The following is a 21,036-nucleotide window of genomic DNA, read 5'->3' as shown; positions in this document are numbered from 1 at the left end:
CAGAAAGTTGGAAGCACATAACTGGGATCTAAAGGGCCAGGTGCAATCTTCTGCTTTGCAGCCTCTTAGGTTTTCAGGTCCTGCATTCCCTACACATCTCCTGAAAAGCCGCTCGCGAGGGACCTGCTAGCATCTTTTTGCAGCAGCAGGGGATGTAGACTGCCGGCGGCTCTCAAGCTGGAGTCGGCTGTTGTTCGCCCTAATTGGCTGAGTTTACTGCAGCCACCGAGGCATCTGGAGATAGCACAGGTAGGAAAGGAGATGCAGGGACCCAGCAGCCTCTCACACCAACCTTCCTTGACCCATCTGCAAGATTTTATGAGGCATATACAACAGAGAAAGGAAAAAGCGAAGGGGAAAGGAAGAACACGTGTGTACCAGTGTCATAGAAAAAATGGCCCACTCATTGGGTAGTTCTATGGGGATGGAATTTTGTATGTTTGAATTCACCAGCCAGTGTGCGTCTCAGAGTGCAGGTTTCTAGTAACTTTATTTATCACAATCTAGCTTTACTAAGTTTTCTAGGTAGCCCGTTAGTTGGGAGTATCCATTTGTGGGGGGTGGGGGTAGGGGGGGTAGAGACACAAAGATGGAATGCAAAAGAATACAGTAACCCATATTGTCTTTTATATATTTTAATATTATACAGTGCAGTCACGGCAAAGGTAAAGAATGTTTGCATTAAGATTATGGCGTCATTTTACATGCAGTGATACCTCGACTTACGAAGACGATCTGTTCCGCGGCCATCTTCGTGAGGCGAGGTTTTCAGATGTCGAAGCACCGCTACGGCGCATGTGCGAAGCGCGATTTTGTGCTTCTGCACATGTGTAGAGCGCGCGCGCACCGGGCGCACACAATGAAAGGACTTCCGGGGGAAGTCGAAACCTCCGGAAGTCGAAGCATGGCTGTAGTCTTAAAACATTGGCAGTCCATGTAGGTTCCCCATGGACAAGTTTGGGAGGCTGGTGGGAGAGCTTTCCTTTCTTTTCCCCTTAAAGGTAAAGGTAAAGGGACCCCTGACCATTAGGTCCAGTCGTGACCGACTCTGGGGTTGCGCGCTCATCTCGCATTATTGGCCGAGGGAGCCGGCGTATAGCTTCCAGGTCATGTGGCCAGCATGACAAAGCCGCTTCTGGCAAACCAGAGCAGCACACGGAAACGCCGTTTACCTTCCCGCTGTAGCGGTTCCTATTTATCTACTTGCATTTTGACATGCTTTCGAACTGCTAGGTTGGCAGGAGCTGGGACCAAGCAACGGGAGCTCACCCCATCGCGGGGATTCGAACCGCCGACCTTCTGATCGGCAAGCCCTAGGCTCTGTGGTTTAACCCACAGCGCCACCCACGTCCCTGCTCTTTTCCCCTTACATATATATAAAAAAGGTTCTGTCAAATGTATTTTCCTTTATAACCCCATTTGCAACTCTTCTAAGCCCATTTAGTCGTTTTTCTTTATTTTTCCTTTTAGACATCTTTATTGAAAGTTCAAATAAGTGCATAATTATATGTGTGCTAAACATGGTGAGATGTAAATAAAAGAGGAAAAAAGAAACAGCACCCATGTGTAAGGGGAAATAAAAGGGGGGTGGGAGGAACAACCCAAAACTGTATAATAACCCAGATTGTGCAGTTTGCACTTTGCAGCTAGTGGCACATTTTAAGAGTGGCTTAATAGGCACTGCAAAATTCCATCCATGCAACAGAAAGCCCCCCCCCTTCTCTCCCCTGCAGCTTCCCACACACCCTCCAAATCTGCTCCAGAGTTTTTTTTGGGAACCCTCTAGAGCAGATTTGGGGAGCGTGCGAGGAGGGAAAGAGGAAGTCCCGTTGCATACAACCCAATGAGTCGTCCTTCCCCCTCCAAAAGAACTCTAAAATTGTGTTTTTGTTGGGGTGCTAGGAGTTCTCTTTAAAGATGGCCATTGCCAGCGCAACGATAAAGAGGGTTGAAAAGCATTGCTCTCAAATTTGGTTGAAATGGATTCAGACATGTGATCTAAATGTAATGTAACATATTTCAAAAATGAAGTAGCTGTAGGAACTCATTCCAATACTATAGAAAGCAAGCTTTCAGTTAAATATAATAAGACCAAAATAACTAAGTACACAGAAAAATGGTGGGAGGTCAAGCTTTTTCTGGGCAGTATCAGTGGTGGTTGGTGGGGCAGATTTCACTAAGTTTTGTTTCAAAAGAGGTACGGATCTCTGCAGATTTTCTCATCTCTCTGATCTCTTGGAAAATAAGCTATTATTTATTGAACGGCTGGTCCAAAAGCTGCTGTTCTATTCTCAGCAAAGCCCTGCTGTTTCATTTTTGTAAAATTATGTGTTTGAACATGGATGCTCTCAACAACCAAACTTCTTTGATGGTTGTATTCGGCTCAGTTTAGCTGGTAGATATTCTAGTGTATAATTTTTGGTAGCTGGTATGGAGCTTCAATTGCAGTGTAAAAAGCCCCCTGACTCCTAGCATCTCTTTATATAGTTCTCCAGAACATTATATTCTTCTGCCTGTCGCATCTCAAGTATTTCTGTCCAGGAACTAGCTGTGCTTTGTGCATTTTTTAAGTGTTGATGTAGTTTCATCCTTGAAAAATGTTGAAACAGAGCAATAGCAACCCTTTTTTACTCAGAAGTAAGTCCCACTCAGTTTGATGGGAACTACTTCTCAGGCGAGGGACCCAGGTGGCGCTGTGGGTTAAACCAGTGTTTCCCAACCTTGTGCCTCCAGATGTTTTGGGACTACAACTCCCATCATCCCTAGCTAGCAAGACCAGTGGTCAGGAATGATGGGAATTGTAGTCCGAAAACAGCTGGAGGCAGAAGGTTGGGAAACACTGGTCTAAACCACTGAGCCTCTTGGACTTGCCGATCGGAAGGTCTATACGTGGACCACTCCTTGATTTTCCACCAGCATTTCAGAGGTTGCCTTGCTATTCCTGGTGGGAAAACGCCCCCTCTCCCCAGTGTGGTACCCCCTCTCGATGTGAAAAAAGCCTACCATCTTGCACAATATTATCAGAGAGCTTCTGGGGCATCTCTTCTGCTTCCCTTGGGGTTCACTATTCGCAAAGAGGAGAATCTGTTCTCCTGCCATGCCTCTGTCTCGTTGCTTTTGCTGGCGGTGCTTTGGCTTGGCTAAGGAAGGCTGTCAGAAAGCCTCGAAACAAAGAAACACCCACCAAGAAGAGAGCCCTGCAAAACTAACCTCATTTCGGGGATTATGGGATCTGTGGCGTTTTTTGTGTCGCGACCTCCTAATTTCTCCTGCAAATATACCCTTCAGAAAGGGGCCGCTCTCCCACTGATCCTGAACTATTTCATTCTATCTGAACGCAAGAGACCGTTCCGGTGAAATGTTCTAGATTCCTGTGGGACAATGCTTGGAACTATTCGCAGGTATCATTCCATGGGGCGGGGGGGGGGGAACGCTTCACAATGCTATACACATAGGTCAAGGGACTCACATGAATTATTATTGGTAAGAAATAACTCAGCCACTATGTGCACAGTGCTGTTTAGAGTAACATAAGCAATGGGGGTTGGGGGGAACATGGGTTGGTGCCCCAACAAGCTCACAGTTTAAACTACTACAGCAAGGGGAAAGGTGGGGATGTAGCAAGTTTAACAAGGCGTGCTTGGTTCACATTCTTTTGTTGGGGATGAGGTCAAGTGCTGTGGTCTAAACCACTGAGCCACTTGGGCTTGCCAATTGGAAGGTCAGTAGTTTGTATCCCCGTGATGGGATGAGCTCCCGTTGCTCGGTCCCAGCTCCTGCCAAGCTTGCAGTTTGAAAGCACACCAGTGCAAGTAGATAAATAGGTTACGCTGTGGCAAGTTTAACAAGGTGTGCTTGGTTCACATTCTTTTAGGTCGGTGGTTCGAATCCCTGCAACGGGATGACCTCCCATTGCTCTGTCCCAGCTCCTGCCAACCTTGCAGTTCGAAAGCACACCAGTGCAAGTAGATAAATAGGTACCACTGTGGCAGGCAGGTAAACGGTGTTTCCATGCACTCTGGTTTCCGTCACGGTGTTCCATTGCGCCAGAAGCGGTTTAGTCATGCTGGCCACATGACCCAGAAAGCTGTCTGTGGACAAACGCCGGGTCCCTCTGCCTCAAAGAAAGATGAGCACCACACCCCGTAGTCGCCTTTGACTAGACTGAACCATCTTCCCTTCACCTTTTACCTTGCTTCCCAGAAAGACTGGTGTCCAGTTGGTGCCCTTGCACTTACAAAGGGCCTTTCATAGAATTGCAGAGTTGTAAGGGGCCGTGATGGTCCTCCCTGCAATGTAGGAAACTTCTGCCCAATGTGGGCCTCAAACCCCCAAGCCTGAGATTAAGGGTCTCACTGACTACTGTCCCAGGTACATTCTTCACAATATTTGAGCAGTATGCATGAAGAAGAAGGAATCTCTGAATTGTAGAAACCAATGGCTACATCTCCCCACCACTTAACTCCAGGCCTTGATGTTACCAGGATCATTCCCAGGTTCTAATCTTTGCAATCTGTGGTATTCAAAGCGCATTCACTTTGATTTTGATCCAATGGATGCCTCTGCTGTTGGAAGGAGAAGGGCAATTTTTGGCCATCTCCCCTCTCCCTCCAACCTCCAGTTCTCCCCAGCAATCTATTCCGGAGAATTGAAGACCCACTGCAATAGGATGACATGTGGCAGGATGGTGTTACAGGAGGAAGGACAATTTGGCAAAAAAAGGACAATCATTCCACTGGATTAAAAGCTCTTCCATGAACAGAAGGACATCGGTTGGGTGCATTTTTTTATTTCTATTTGGTGCAATTGTACCCCGCTGTTCAGCCAAAAAAGACTCCCAGAGTGGCTAAAACAAAAATAGACCCTAGAATCTAAAAGACACAGCACGCAAGGAGAAAGGGACGGGGAGGGAAAAGGTGTAAAACAGGCATCCCCAAACTTCGGCCCTCCAGATGTTTTGGACTACAATCCCCATCATCCCTGATCATTGGTCCTGTTAGCTAGGGATCATGGGAGTTGTAGGCCAAAACATCTGGAGGGCCGCAGTTTGGGGATGCCTAGTGTAAAAAGTGATTTCTGGCTCCACTTCTTGAAAGTTATATAATAGTTCTTAAAGTGACCAGCTGAAAACAATTCAGGGATAGGAAGTGCCTAGTGGAGCTGATCTTTCAGGAGAGGTCATGTGACGAGCTCTGCTTATCATCTCTCCCACTGAGGCAGCCTGCTCGGATAATGTTGGGAGATGCCCGGGCGATGTTAGGAGAAGCCCAGGAACAGGTGACCTGAGTTTCGAATGGGATTCTACACCCAAGAAATAAGTTGCCTTTGCTGAAAGGTAGTCTAACTCTTCTTCTTCATGATCTTTCTCTCCCTTAGGCTCTTGAGTGGATCCATGACAATGGAGAATTTTATTTATCTACGCACACTTCCACCGGCTCCAGTATCCAGCATACTCAAGAGCTGCTGAAGGAGCATGAAGAATTTCAGATTACGGCCAAGGTAAATTGCGACGGTGGTGAAGGTCCCCTGCCATTTTCTGCCTGTGTCTTGCACCTTTTAAAAATCTCTTTGGGGAGAAGTGGAGCCGCATTGTTGATTGAAAGGGGTGCAGGGACAGGCAGGTATTTTCCCTCTCCCCAACCATATGTGGTCTCATATATTGCAATATGCAACATATCGTTGCTTTGCAACAGGGTCCTCTGTGTTCTGAAAGCATAAGGGGTTGGCTAGCTAAGCAAGTAATGAACAACTCAGCACTTGACCAGTAAACCGCATCCTGCTTATATAGGAGCAAGCGGTCTAGTTGCAGGTATTTTGTACCTACGGAGTCCATTCCACTATATTGTAAAAGGAACGCGGCAATACATTTCACTGTGGTATCGGAACAATTTGAGTATGGTGTTTATCAGTAATGTGTTTCAGGAAATACAGGGTCCAGAGGAAGAACTGTGCTTGAGAAGTAAATGGATTATATTTTATTTTATTTTATTTATGACCTGTTTGTGGTGCCTCAGAGCATGTCCTCAGGGCAGCTTGTTGTAAAGAATTTCAACTAGAATCTTTGCTGGTTCTGACATTGGATCCCACCTTTTATGCTCTTAGCTGTGCCACTGAAGTTTGGTTTAAGTTGAGGCTGTGTCAGAGAGCATAGCTGCCAAGTCTCCCGTTTTCCCCGGGAAACCCCCGTTTTTACTTACCTTTTCCCGGTGGTCCCCCGTATCACTTCGTCTCCTGTTTTCCTCCGTTATTTTCTCCTGCCGGCGGCCATTTTTTTCCTTTCTGATTTGCCCTTCTATGGGCACAAAAAATGGCCGCCGGCGGCTTCAAAAGTCGCATCTACGAATGACCGGAAGTGCGTAGCTGCGACTTCCGGTATCGGCGTCGGCCATTTTGGTGCCCATAGATGGGCGGGGCGACACCGGAAGTTGCGTAAACACACTTCCAGTCATGCGTAGAAGCTACTTTTGAAGCCGGCGGTGGCCATTTTTGGTGCCCATAGAAGGGCAAAGCGACACCGGAAGTTACGTTGACGCAACTTCCGGTGTCATACGGCTGCCGGTCCCGGATTCTGCAGTCCGGGACTTGGAAGGTAAGGTCAGAGAGCCAGTCACTTATTTTGCCCATTTCACCTCTCCAGCGTACGGGGCTTTCATCATGGGCAGCTGCTGTTTCTTAGACATGCTGCTTAGCTGTTTCTTAGTTAGATGTGTATAGAATCACGCTATCTCTGATTTTGTTTGCATTGGTTTTTTAAAAAAATAAAAAAGACAACACCAACATCACGTTTTATATTCGTCTTATTCCAATTCTTGAGATTTAGGCCATCTAGGATGGTTTAGGTAGGGGGGGGGCATAAAGCAATTGGCATGTGATGAGCAGGAAGACAGGGATTGGTTGTTTAGGAGAAAATGGAAACTGTAGGGGGATATAAATATGCTGGCTGCGAGGAATCCTCCTCCCTTACTTCTTCAAGCCTATTGAGATATTCCTTGGCTTTCCTCTGCCACCACGAGGACTAGAAGCTTTAGCTCTCCGTTCCTTGCTTTGACCCTTGCTTTTCAGCAATCTGGGATAGCATAAACTTGAGTTGTGAGGCTGGAGAAGCAGATTTCTTAGAAAAATTCTGCTTATCAAATCCTTACTTTGTAGGACCCCGAAAGCTCAAAATAGATGGTTCCTCCTTTAAATGGATGGTTTGAAATCAAATAACAATCCTGTGTGTGTGTGTGTGTGTGTGTGTGTGTGTGTGTGTGTGTGTGTGTGTGTTATGGCAAGAGCAACGGAGAGCTGTTCAGAGACGCCTCATCTGTTTGCAAACTATCTGGTAAATCCCTTGTGAGGATCCTTCTTTTACTGTACGTATAGGTGCCGTTCTGCCCCACTTGCTACCTTTCTGCCTTTTGTGTTCCCCACAGCAAACCAAAGAGAGAGTGAAGCTGTTGATACAGCTGGCGGACGGCTTTTGTGAAAAGGGGCATGCCCATGCAGCGGAGATTAAAAAATGTGTCACAGCGGTGGACAAAAGATACAGGGACTTCTCTCTGCGTATGGAAAAATATAGGACCTCTTTAGAGAAAGCCCTGGGGATCTCTTCGGATTCCAATAAATCGGTAAGTGCTGCAGGGTTTTGGGTTTTTTTTTTTTTGTCATTCTGCTAGCAGAAACGTGGGCTGGCTTAGCGTGGCTGCTTAAGCTCCTTACTAGACAGCTGCCTTTTCTCTTCTTTCCCCCCTGGCTCTGCTAATTCTGTTGTCTTCTTCCCCCTCTTAATTCAGAGTAAAAGCCTGCAGCTGGATATAATCCCAGCCAGCGTCCCTGGGTCAGAGGTGAAGCTGAGAGATGCTGCACACGAGCTTAATGAAGAAAAGAGGAAGTCTGCCCGCAGGAAAGAGTAATGCAGTGTTTTCCGCACTCCATAGAAATCTTTGTGCATGGTTTAGCTTCGTGTGTGGTTTGATATTCCACCACCACCACCCTCCATTTGTGTTTTTCCACTTCCCGATACAAGCCTTACACATTGAAAGGAGCTGGCTTTTTGAGTAGATGAAATGTTGTGGTTGTTGTTGTTGTTGTTGTTGTTGTTGTTTTAAAAAGCCCTCTTCCTTTATAGATGGTAAATGTTAAGTTCTGCTTTTGGAAATTCTCCATATACACGATAAAGAAGGACAGTAAACCAAGCACGATGTACAAAAGAAAAAGGGAGAAATCAAAGCGTTCCAAAAATACATGGTTTATTATTTTTTAAGGAATCTGACCTCTATCTGGAAATCCCAGTGCTTTCACTTCTCGCTTTTTGTGTGTATTCTGTGGATATGCTTGAAGTGACTTATTTTCCTGGTTTGTTCACTGACTTTGCGGCAGAGTTCCCCAGTTCAGGCATAAGGGGGAACCCTGGCTTAATCCAAGCTTCCGTCTCTGTGCCAAATCTGCACCAAAGCTGGTGCTCAAGGGGTGAGGGAGAAGTCTTCATAAACCATGGTGTATTCAGTCTTGGACTGTTGACCCAACGTTGTCTCTGCTTAAGAATCGGCAAAAACAAATAAACTCTCCCCCCCCCCTTTATAATTACTTTGTGCGCTGGAACTCTCTGTCCTGCTTTTCCTATTCACAATATAAATCCATGGTAAACCAAGCGGAGTGATGTGTGACAATTCTAGCACACTGATGTTTCCTTTCTGTTTCAAAGGTTCATCATGGCTGAGCTTATCCAGACAGAGAAGGCTTATGTAAGAGATCTCCGGGAGTGCTTGGACGTAAGTGTGTGACCCTAGTGATGTGGGGTGGGTCTCGCGTGGAACTTTTGCAAACTGTAGAACTGAAGGGCCAGTTTGTGCCCTCTTGCATCTTAAGCAGACGTGTTTGTCAACAGAATTGTATGTACTAGGCAGCCATTGCTGACTTGGCCAGCATCTTGTTTTGCTGCTGCAAAACTCCTATGTTAGCTGGACATGGGCACAGTTTGTTTACACTTTTTATTTTTTGGGGGGGGGGGTCACCATGAGCGGACTGCTGCTTTTGTTTAGGCTTTGGGTGTTTTCTATAAAAGGGATGATCCTCTGCTAATGCTTCCATTATGTGTATCGCACATTCGAGAGCCGGCTCATTCTCTTTGGACAGAAATGCCTGTTCATTGTTAAAACCAGAGAGGAATCGTGTTCCTGTTGTAGCTATTGCAATGCTTGGGTTTTAAACTCTCTGACTTCATGTATACCATGAAGTATTTGGCCTATGGTTAGAATTTCATTTGTATGAAACCAGACCAGAGTTGAAAATAAAAGCTAATGTGGCCATACATTACAGATATTAGTATGATCTTGTATATCTCAGTTTTGGAAAGGTTGCTTTTTGAGTTGTTACCCTCAAGCAAATTCACAGTTCACCCCTTTCGTCTTGTGCTTTTGACCAGACATATCTATGGGAAATAACAAGTGGCGTTGAAGAGATCCCACCTGGTATTGTCAATAAGGAGCATATTATCTTCGGAAACATGCAGGAAATCTACGAATTCCATAATAAGTGAGTAAGAAGGCCTGATGTCAGTAAAGGCTGACTGTAAAGCATTTCTCACACTTGTAAAGAACTATATGGTTGTCATTTGCCTGTAAATGTATCGAGAGAGTATGTAGCTGCAACGGGTGAATCTTCAGTTTCTGTGGCATCCACTTTTTGTCAAACAGCTGGTTAAAATAGAACTTTAAATCTCTAGGCCAGAACGAAAGTGCAAAATGCCAGGTTGTTCAGTCTGGTAGAGAATGGGATATTCTGGACTTCTTTTTCTTTGCAGATCTGCATAGTCCAGGCATCCCCAAACTGTGGCCCTCCAGGTGTTTTGGCCTACAACTCCCATGATCCCTAGCTAACAGGGCCAGCGGTTGGGGAAGATGGGAATTGTAGTCCAAAACATCTGGAGGGCCAATGCTTGGGGGTGCCTGGCATAGTCCATAAATGAATGAGTATGACATTTCATTTTCCACTTATGGGGTGATAGCTGCAGAAAGCAGTAACAGTGAACTTGCCATGATTCGAGCGCACAGTCTGAATTCAGGATTTGTATGAAGCTTCATACTCTATAGAGGTGCAAAAGAGTGCCGTATATTCCGGCGTATAAGACGACCCCCCAACTTTTCCAGTTAAAATATAGCGTTTGGGATGTACTCGCCGTATAAGAAATACGACCCAGCGTATAAGACGACCTCTGACTTTTGAGAAGATTTTCCTGGGTTAAAAGGTAGTCTTATACGCAGGAATATACAGTGTTTGCCAGTGAGGTAGGGGCGATACCTGCACCACAGTGCACAAAAATCACACCTAGGCCTCCTGTTAACAAGATACCCGCATCACCTCCAGAGAGGAGTTCAGGAATGCTGGCGCATTGAGCTGACCAAACAATGTTGCTTTTCTGTTTTTTAAAAACGTTCCCACAATCTCTGAAATGCTGCCCTAAACATAAGAACAAATGCAGCTACTGTTACCAGCCAGGCCTTGCAAGCAAAGCAGTCATCTGGCGCACACTTGTGTGGCGGGGGAGCCCTATTTTATACAAGATTTATCTCTGCCAATTCTGCGCAAGCTGGAAGGTCAGGAACATGCTTGTGCCGGGGTCCTCTGTGTGTTTGGAATGGAAGGCACCAGAAACAAGCTCTGTGTCACCCAGTTCTCTCGCCCCTCCTGCGCCTTTTAAGGAGTGACATTCAGATCTTAACGTGACCTGCATGGAGGCCTCTGCTCCATGTGGACATACACAGATTCGGGGCTATCCTGGCTCCTCAGTGTGCTACCCAGGATTATAGCCAAATCAGTTCTGGGTATGTAACTAGGAGTCTGTCATTTGCTCATCTTCACTGTTGTGCTGAAACTAGATCAGGATGGGAGATACAGTGGTACCTCGGGTTATGAACTTAATTCGTTCCGGAGGTCCGTTCTTAACCTGAGGTAACACTAATGGGGCCTCCTGCCGCCGCACAATTTCTGTTCTCATCCTGAGGTAAAGTTCTTAACCCGAGGTACTACTTCCAGGTTAGCAGAGTCAGGTTACAAAGTGTTTGTAACCCGGGGTCTTTGTAACCCGAGGTACCACTGTATATTAATTGGTTTTCCACAGTGTACCATAATTTCTAACTCTGTTATAACCGACTGTGTGTTCAAGGTCCAACTGGGGGCATCTTGAGTTAGTCCTTAGTCATAGAGTAGAAGTGGGTTTTTATGAAGCTTGGCTTTTCCTGTAACGTGTTGCTTGTGTGGTCCAACCAAAGTAAAGCAATTTCAAAGCAGCAATTAATTCTGCAAGGGAATACATAGCATCCTTTTAATTCTTCTGTTACTACATTAGTCGAACTTAAATACTTCAGCTGAAACTGGATTGTACAGATAATTTTTCACGGGTATATGTACGTATACAGTGGTGCCTCGCAAGACGAATTTAATTCGTTCCGCGAGTCAATTCATTTTGCGAAAAATTCGTCTTGCGAATCGCGGTTTCCCATAGGAATGCATTGAAATTTTATAATTTTTTTGCCCATAGGAACGTGTTAATTAAATTTCAATGCATTCCTATGGGAAACCGTGATTCGCAAGACGAATTTTTCGCAAAACGAATTCGTCTTGCGAGGCACCATCAGATTGCAAGACGCATTCATCTCGTGAAAAATTCGTCTTGCTGGGCATTCGTCTTGCGAGGTACCACTGTATGTTTATGGTCACTACTCATGATTTTGGGGTATCCTAATGAAAATCTGGCAAGGACTTTGAAAATAATTTTGTCATTTTGTTGTTGTTTTACAGTATATTCCTGAAAGAGCTAGAAAAATATGAGCAGCTTCCTGAAGATGTTGGTCACTGTTTCGTTACTTGGGTAAGAGAGCTGATTTTTTTTTTCTATAGCAAATAACCAGATATGAGTGAGTGTGTGTGAGAGAGAGAGAGAGAGCGCTGTTGTTAAAAAAAAAAAAAGCCCTCTGTACATGTGACACCACTGTCCTGAAAAAAATAAGTCAGATTCAGAGACATGATACCTGTGTTATGTATGAGAAGCTGAAGACTAACGGGGTCCATCAGCTCTACAAAGAGCTAACTTAATTTTTTTCTGCCATTTATTTCTATTGATTTTTCAAATTACTACAAATAATTGCCAAATTGATACAATCTAAAGAGCCAATTCTAAATAGCGTTGGGGCATAGAAAATGGTTTGCAGAATGTGAATAAGAATTCTGTGTTTCAGTTTTAAAGATTACAGAGAGGCACAGAACAGGATCAAAATGCAGTAATGTTAGAATGAAATTAAGGCAACTCATGGTGGATCCTTGGAATTTATTGATGCAGAATAGGTTCACAGTTAGAATCTTTAACTGCTAGACGAACACACGTTTGTGTGAATGGATGAGTGTCAGAGGGCCTGATTCAGTTTTAACTTTATATTCTGACTTTTCTTTCCTCTTTAATTGCTCTTGCAAGTTTCCTTATCCAGCTGACCAGGATAAGAAAACGATCCTTTGCAAGGTAAAGTGTGAATCAGATGTAACGTTTGGAAGAAAACGCTCAACATTTGTTTGTGTTTTTGCAGGCAGATAAGTTCCAGATGTATGTGACTTACTGCAAGAACAAACCAGACTCTACCCAGTTGATATTGGAACATGCAGGTGCTTATTTTGATGTAAGTACCAGGACCCTTGTGTTTGAATTAAATCTCTCACCCTTTTGAAAGTACAGTGGTACCTTGGTTTACGAACTTAATCCGTTCTGGAAGTCCATTCTTAAGCCAAAGCGTTCTTAAACCAAGCCATGCTTTCCTATAGCAGCGGGGGACTCAGTTTACAAATAGAACACATTCAACAGGAAGCGAAAAACATGTTCTGCTTCCAAGGCAAAGTTCACAAATCAAAACACCTACTTACGGGTTTGCAGTGTTCTTATTCCAAGTTGTTCATAAACTAAGCTGTTCTTAACCCAAGGTACCACTGGATGTTTATGAGCGAGACGTTTCCCTGTGTGTGTGTGGTTTTTAGACAGTAGAAGTTCATAATGAGTTGAGCAATATCATATTAGTTGTTGTTCATTTTTTTAAAGTCACCAGCCTACAGACTTTGTGATGCCTCATCGAAAGGGGTGCTGTTATTATATTGTAAAGTTATTTAACACTCATCAGCCACAGAACTTCTCTGTGAGCGGAATTATAAACTGCCCTGTGGTCATTCTATCCTAGAGATGGGGAAAAAAATCAAAATAACTCAGCAAGAATATAATCAGTGTCCCTAGTTGTACACACACACACACACACACACACACACACACACACACACACAAGCAATATGCTGTTATTTCAGCAGCTGGAGCTGAAATTGCTTTTAAAATATGGTGCTTTGTTCCTCTTTGAAACCATCAACTGTATTGCGCTTGTAGGATTTGCAGAAATAGGACAGGGTGCAGTATATCTCTGCCAGGCATAAGTGAAAGAAGAAATCTGCTTCTGGAAGCACGAACTGCTCAGGAATGCATTTAGGGGCTTAAAACATTATATTCTGAGTATTAGCGTGTTTCCCCCTTTTTAATACGTAGTCATAAAGTAAGCCAGGGCAGCAATTTTAAGCATTTGCGAAATATAAGACATACCCCAAAAATAAGACATGCCTGCCAGCCCTGCCGAGGTGGCCTGCCGCCCGGAAACAGCTGCTGCAGCACAGAGCACTCAGCAGTGGCGATTGCTCGGAGCGCCCAGCAGCGCCGGGCGGAGCGCCGAGCCAGCAGAGGCTGAGGAGGCCTGCTACCCTGCAGCCCAGAACCGTGAGTGAGTTTCCTGGAGCGTCTGGAATTCCTCCTCTAGGGCTTGCCACTCTGCCCCGCACTTTTGCAGGGGCTGTGCCACGGTGCCAGGGCCGAGCGTGCACTTCTCCCGCTGCTGCTGCTGTCCAGGAGAGCGACGGAGCCGAGCGAGATCCGCCCCCCCCCCCAGGTCCCGGTCCCATGCGTGCGCCTGACGTCACCGGGGCCGGAATCTGCCCCCCGCTGCCTCCGGCTTCAGCCCCCACACGCTTTCTCCCAGGGAGCCTCGGCGTGGCACTTCGCAGGCTCCCCCGCAGGAAGCCTGCAGCTACAGCGGTGAAGGCGCCTCGGGCGGACACCCAACTTGGCGGCAGCAGCAGCAGGCCTCCCGGGCCATTTGCACGCGCCGCAGATGGGAGCGCATCGATTCCCACAGGTTGCGCGTGCTCGCCCTGCCTACTCTCCCCGCAGCCCGGAACCGGTGGCTGCTGCAGCGCAGAACGCTCGGAGAGCCCAGCAGCGCCGCAGGAGCAGAGAGCCTGCGAGGAGGGAGGAGGAGCAGTAAGAGGAGGAGGAGGAGGGCTCCTCTGTGCTCCTTGGCGGTGGCACATTAGCAGCACGGTCATGGACACCCCGGGGTAGGGGCCCTTCCTGGCAGGGTGGCTGCAGCCCCTCAGTGCAAGCCGAGACCCAGTGCCGACGAGGTGCCCCCTCCCCAGCCCAGCCTGCTCCATCTGAACGCGGGGAGGGAGGGAAGGCATGGGCGTATGTGTATGTTTGTGTGTGCGCGCACGGTCCAGCCCGCCACAAGTTGTAATACTGTATTATACAAGTACTGTAATAAAAACAGTAATAAAAAATAAGACATCCCCTGAAAATAAGACACTGGTTTTTTTGAGGAAAAAAAAGTTATAAAACGGTGTCTTTAAAAAGGGAAAACATGGTATAACTTAGTCTAGCTGGTATAGAGTGAACAAATCACTATACAGTGGTACCTCGGTTTAAGTACACAATTGGTTCCAGAAGTCTGTACTTAACCTGAAGCGTACTTAACCTGAAGCGAACTTTCCCATTGAAAGTAATTGAAAGTGGATCAATCTGTTCCAGACGGGTCCGCGGAGTACTTAAACTGAAAGTACTCAAACCGAGGCGTACTTAAACCGAGTTATGACTGTATTAAAACCCCCTGCCAATATGTAGTGAAGAATAAACACACATTTTAAAAAGGCATAGGATGTCAAATCAACCAAAGGCCTGGTTAAAAAGGAACATTTTTGCCTGGTGCCTAATGGTGTATAATGAAGGCGCCAGGTGAACCTTCCCGGGGAGAGCATTCCACAGATGGGGAGCCACTGCAGAGAAGGCCCATTCTCATGTTGCCACCCTCTGGACCTCTTGTGGAGGAGGCACATGAAAAGGGGCCTCAGAAGATGATATCAGGGTCCAGGTAGGTTCATATGGAAAGCAAACTTGGGTGGTGAACTTTGGACGAAAAATAGCTCCACCACCCACATATAAGATAACAGTAGCTCTTTAAGTATGCAGAAATGTGTTCATTTTTAAATTAAAAGCAAAGGAGCAGGTGGGATGGACCCTAGAAGCCCAGTGAAGGTCTCCAGGAGGTATGCAATGGCACCAAGAGGGGAAGTTCTAGAATTGTTTTGTTTCAGCAGCCCCTAACAGTTTAATACCATCTTACAGGCGCCCCACATGCACCTGGCTGGCCACTGTGAGAACAGGATGCTTGACTAAATGGACTTTAGACTTCGCATGGGCGCTTCTCTAAATGCAGCCCACCACATTCATGCATTATTCTATTTATTTTTAAAACTCGTAGCTCCCTCTGCTGGCTTTCAGGGTCTTCTAAAAGAAAAGAAAAATGTCCTCTCTGGTACAAAAAGCAGTCCTTAGAACGGCAGATAGCGCTCATAGGCCGTTGCCCTTCCATCCCATCCTCTCAATGTTCCCATTTCTGCACCCAGAATAAATACTGTAATGGTTGATTATAGTTTCCTTGGAGTGGATGAGAATACGATGCAGCATGTAAATAAAAATAGTAAGTGTGCGGGTGGATGTTGGATTTGGTCTGTCATATTTTGTGTGCGTTTTCTTTAGGCATGTGCGTGCTTTAAAAATTACTTCGTTAAAAAGAAATTAAAAGGAAGGTAGTCAAGGAGCTTACAACACCAAAGACAAGAGACTGCAGGGTGTGAAGAGAGGGAGGGGCTTTGGGGGAAAGAATCTGAAAAGTCATGTTTGGTTCTCATCATAACTGCAACATGTCTGAACAGTTCTGTGTTATGCTGATGAAAAGCAAGTAGCACTTGCCTTCTGTTAACACTACCCAACTTTCATGACATTGCACTATGAATATTTTAATAATAATTTATTTTAATAAATTATTGTTATTGTTATTATTTGTACTCCTCCCAGCTGATTAGGTTGGCCCAGACACTCTGATAAGAAATCTGCCAAGAGTTCTGTGTATTATTTTTTAAGTTGCCGCTGTCTTTTCTCATCCTGCCCATGCTGGGAATTCTAGTAAATAACGCTCTTCATAATGAGTGGCTTACTCGCCAGCCATAGTTCTGTTTTGTGTGAAACAGGTTTCAGCCCTATGCACACTTGGATAACCCCCATGGAACTTAGTGGTACTTCCTTTTAACTAAACAAATGTAGACTCAACCTAAAAATTGTAAACGGATTTTCGGATCTCATAATACAGGCGCATAACTACTGTGAGATCTGCTCCCGTTCTTGAAACAGAGAATGTTGCTGCAAACTTTCCAGGTTGACTACTACTCTCACATATTTTTCTTTCCAACACAGGAGATACAGCAGCGGCATGGGCTAGCCAATTCAATCTCCTCATACCTTATTAAACCTGTCCAGCGGATAACAAAGTATCAGCTTCTTCTAAAGGTAAGCACCATTTTCTTATTGGCATGGCCCCCAGGTGTGTGGGTGGGTACCTTTTACACTCAAAAAGATGCTGCTTCAAACATCTTACTGTATGTATTTGAGTGTGGATATCCAGGTACAAAATAAGCTTATTGTGTCAGTTATGAAGGACATAAATCATTTACTCTCTTTTTTATTTTATTTTATTTTTTAAAAAAATAGGTTTTTGTTGGCAGCAGAGATTGCTGGAATATCTGGGGTTGATCTTGAAATTCTGTTGCAATAGAATCTTTTACTTGGAATCTGAAAAGGGGAAATAGTCAATTGATCGCCCGGTTAAAAATGCTTCATAATTCAATGTGATGCACATGATTGGTGATAAGTTGTCATAGGGTTCTTTCAGAAATTACATTTCTAAAGTGCACCTCTGCAGTTTACACTTTATGCAGGCAAACATGATTGCTACAACATGCACAGGTCAGTGCAGTTCTACATCTTGTCCCTGAATCCAGGACACCTGTGTATGCATGTATGTCTTCTACAGGTTATGTACTGCAAGAGCGCACACTTAATTTGGCAACTATATTTACCGCTTCACGTTTTGTAAATGTTTGATAGGATGTACCAGGAAAAATAGAGCGGTGACGTTTGCCCCGTGAAGTATGTGTTCTGTGCTGCATGGATTTTCGGGACCACGTCTTGTATTAGGTTTTTAATGGCATTCAGTTAAATGTTTTTAAATAATATATAACTCTTTTTAAAGCATAAGTGTTTGGGGGGGATGAGGAAGATTAAAAGTCTCAAATGAATAAATGAGGACCTTCAATCCCATGCAGTAGTACTATGGTTGCATTCTGACCCAAAGGGGCCCTCTTGAAGCACTTTACAGCATTGAAAGTGGATTAATCTGTTCCAGACGGGTCCGCGGAGTACTTAAACTGAAAATACTCAAACCGTGGCATACTTAAACCGAGGTATGACTGTATGCCGATCAGCATAGTTACACTGACCCCCGAGGCTGTTCCCACACTGGCCAGGGTCGGTGTGAACACTCTCTTAGCCATGCAGCTCCTCTTATTATAGTGTTTTGGGCATACAGGGCAAGGGCATGAGGCTAAACAAGCTGCTAAATGAACTTCACATGTTGTTGTTGTTTTGTTGTTGTTGTTTAAACCAATTGTATACTGCCCTATATCCGTGGTCTCAGGGCAGTTCACAACAGAATATACGAAGCACAAAATACATAATAAAAAGAATACTGATGTATACACACTAATAAACAACACACTCCCCAATAAAAGCCCCTAAACAATACTCCAGCCCACAGATAGAAAAATCTAAATTAACATAGAACATTGAACAAGAATTTAAAACAACCCAACCCTCCAAATAAAGCATAACCCACACAAGTTAAACCCTCATCCCTGTTAAAACGATAATTTTTAACACAAGGGGGCTGGCCCCACACCCTTGTTCCACCCTCGAAATGCTGCCACCACAGGAACGACACTCTTGGGTGTCTCCCCTTTTTTGGCGGCGGCCCCACCAGGAAGTCTTTACTTGGAAAGCAAGCACAGAAGAGTCCGTTACTGTGTCAGTCAATTCATGAAAGGAGCGCCTTGCTTGGCAAGGCTTCCTCTGGTTTGTGAAGTCGTTGGGAGGAAAAGTGAAGGAAGAACGGGGCTCATCCCAACTGGCCTGAGCATACGAAATTGAAAGGGAAAGTGCCCTTGTTTGGCTCCTCCTGCCGCCTGTACAAATCAGTGTGCCTATTAAAATCTGGAATATGTAATGGGAGACAACTAAAGGGGAACGTGCTTGGCGTATAGCGTTACTGCTCTTGCTTATTCACAGGCACTTCACTTTATTCATAAATTAAGTCTTGTTGTTTGCTCACAGCCTTGCCCCCACCTCTCTTTATTGGTTTTAATTAAACATGCTGCTTACCTTCCCTTGCATTGCTCCTTCCTCTGTGTAATCAGCAGCAGAGAGGGATCCCGTCTTTACAATATGCTTCAGAGAGCAAGGTTACTGCGCACCTGCTCAGCAGAGTGTCCAGGGACCCCAAAATCCATTAAAAGCAATTAAAGGAGGCTTGGCAGATGGTTGAAGTTGTGTATGAATAAACTAGCCATGAGACTTGAGAGCCTGCCCATGAATGAAATTGTCTACCAAATGAAATTTGTGACATCCAAGCAACTTTTCTGTATTGTATTAGATGCACTTAATTCATCTCCTTTGAATCCTTTTTAACTACCCGGGGGGGGGGGTAACCCCCAAAGTAATCTAGTTTTTTTTCCTGGAATACATTAATAGCCCTTTGAGAAACCTTGGGCGTTCTTTATACCGAAAGGCTAAGGTGCTGTTTGCTGAAGTTTTTACACTAGCCTCTTAGATAAAACCAATGGGGCTTGTTTATAATTAAATGATGGGGCAGAATTCTAAATGTGTGGGGAAAAATTCAGACCTGTGGTATAGTTGAGTAATGTTAAGACTTCAGGCTTAATGTCCATTTTTTGGGGGGGGGGTGCTTTTAAATGGCAATGGGTATCACTTTGCTTGCTTAAAAACATGGTAAGATAACCCTGCTGTGCTTTCTGTCCCCTGCTTCTTCCATTGTGTGAGTGCAGTCCTGAACTTCGGCCCCAGAGTCCTGCTCTAACAGCACCACTGCTTCACACATTGATTTCCTGGCATCCAATGCCCCTCTCCATCTGGTCCAATTAGGGTCAAGCTCAAATCCCTTTGGGACTGACCCCCCCAATTTCTGACCACAGAGCCATCGCTTTTTTCCTAACTTTTTGAGACACTTGGGGGTGTTGGCAAAGCATGCTGATACCCAAGCCCTGAGTTCTGGGAATGTGGTTATATGCTCATACATGGCATTCGTGCAAACCCCTGTCAGTAGCGTAACATTGCCCTTCCTGCTGTTCTCCATTTCCTCTGCAATTTGAGGAACAGCGGAGATCACATTGGGCTCTGCAGTAGGGACCTGACAACATGCTCCAGGTCAGGCATCCCCAAACTGCTGCCCTCCAGATGTTTTGGCCTACAACTCCCATGATCCCTGGCTAACAGGACCAGTGGTTGGGGAAGATGGGAATTGTAGTCCAAAACATATGGAGGGCCGAAGTTTGGGGATGCCTGCTCCAGGTCTTCTTTGGAGAGTGAGTGGGTTTTCAGTTGTCTAACATTCAGAAAAGCAGTCTGTGCTTCCTGAATTATTTCCAAAGGGTACTGGGGGCAGGATTTGTACATAATGCCGCTGACTTTTGTGCCACAGTTTTGTTTCTGAAGTTTCCCCTTTTGTGACAGTTCTCAGGTGCTAACAAGCTTTTACTGTTGGTTTTTGTGAAAGGAATAGCGTGAGAACAGGGTTTCCAATACTTAAGACTCCTCTGAAACCATGGACATTGTGACCTATGGAGATGAGCCATAGCTGAACAAAAGTGCATGCTTTGCACTCATAAGTTCCCGCATTTGAACACTCGTATCTCCAGTTAAACGCTCTTGGGTTACTTCCACTGGGAAGGCTCTCTGCCTTGAGGTCCTGTCCAGTCACTACCAATCAGAGTAGACTGACTGACAGCATCACAATTGGGGATTGTGATTCCATCTGACATCAGACAAATCTCCATCCCCTGAAGGTTTCAAATGGGCCTTAAAGATTCTAGTGCAGCCTTTAGCAGCTTACTATATCTTGAGTTTCAGAGCCAGTATTTTCACCTGATTTTGCTAATTTTATATTATGCTAAATCGGTGCTCGTCCTCTTGTCATATAGTAATGTTCTGAAATCTGTTTTGAGATCCACATGGTGGTGTTATTTTGTATTATTTATTGAGACTTGAATTGTATTCTATTGTGTGTTTGATCTGCGGCTTGTAAACCACTTTGGGAAGAATTTTTCTTGAAAAGCAGCATGCAGATTTGTAAGAACAGAGAGACCCAAGCACTGTAATAAATGATGCTGTTGTCTTTGCAGGAGCTGCTCACCTGCTGTGAGGAGGGCAAAGGAGAAATTAAAGATGGCTTAGAAGTGATGCTAAGTGTGCCAAAGCGAGCGAACGATGCCATGCATCTCAGCATGCTGGAAGGTAGGCTCCAGGACATTCGCTTTGCTCTCTGTGCAAACTTATTTCTAAGAACTCAGCAGCAACTCTGGGTAAACGCCTATTTACATGACAGCCTCTTGCAAGCAAAAAATCCACCTCCAGGTGACCAGGGAAGGTTTTGTCACCTGGAAAACAGCTTTAGAAATTGTAGTTGCGGTTGCTCCAGCCACACTGAAATAGTCTGTTGGACCATGAGGTTCCACTCCCACAGTGTGTGTTCAGGTTGTTCATACATTGGTAATAAGGAAGGCCTTTTTATTGTACAA

The 21,036-nt window shown here is 45.0% G+C and overlaps 1 protein-coding gene across 8 annotated transcripts in view; it reads left to right on the top strand.

The window, feature by feature from the left end:
- TRIO (trio Rho guanine nucleotide exchange factor) overlaps positions 1-21,036 on the top strand; it is a 254,175-nt gene that overhangs the window by 146,785 nt on the left and 86,354 nt on the right. For all 8 annotated transcript variants that reach the window (XM_060278041.1, XM_060278045.1, XM_060278044.1 and 5 more), the window contains exons 21-29: positions 5,377-5,499; positions 7,416-7,610; positions 7,776-7,891; positions 8,687-8,753; positions 9,407-9,516; positions 11,782-11,851; positions 12,561-12,650; positions 16,586-16,678; positions 20,641-20,752. In XM_060278041.1, coding sequence (XP_060134024.1) covers positions 5,377-5,499; positions 7,416-7,610; positions 7,776-7,891; positions 8,687-8,753; positions 9,407-9,516; positions 11,782-11,851; positions 12,561-12,650; positions 16,586-16,678; positions 20,641-20,752 — 976 coding nt within the window. The remainder of the gene's footprint in view (positions 1-5,376; positions 5,500-7,415; positions 7,611-7,775; positions 7,892-8,686; positions 8,754-9,406; positions 9,517-11,781; positions 11,852-12,560; positions 12,651-16,585; positions 16,679-20,640; positions 20,753-21,036) is intronic.

This window comes from Zootoca vivipara, chromosome 8 (genome assembly GCF_963506605.1).
Source record: "Zootoca vivipara chromosome 8, rZooViv1.1, whole genome shotgun sequence".
Taxonomy (NCBI): Eukaryota; Metazoa; Chordata; class Lepidosauria; order Squamata; family Lacertidae; genus Zootoca; species Zootoca vivipara.
Note: the sequence above shows the minus strand (reverse complement) of the source record. Positions and strands in the feature narration are given on the sequence as shown.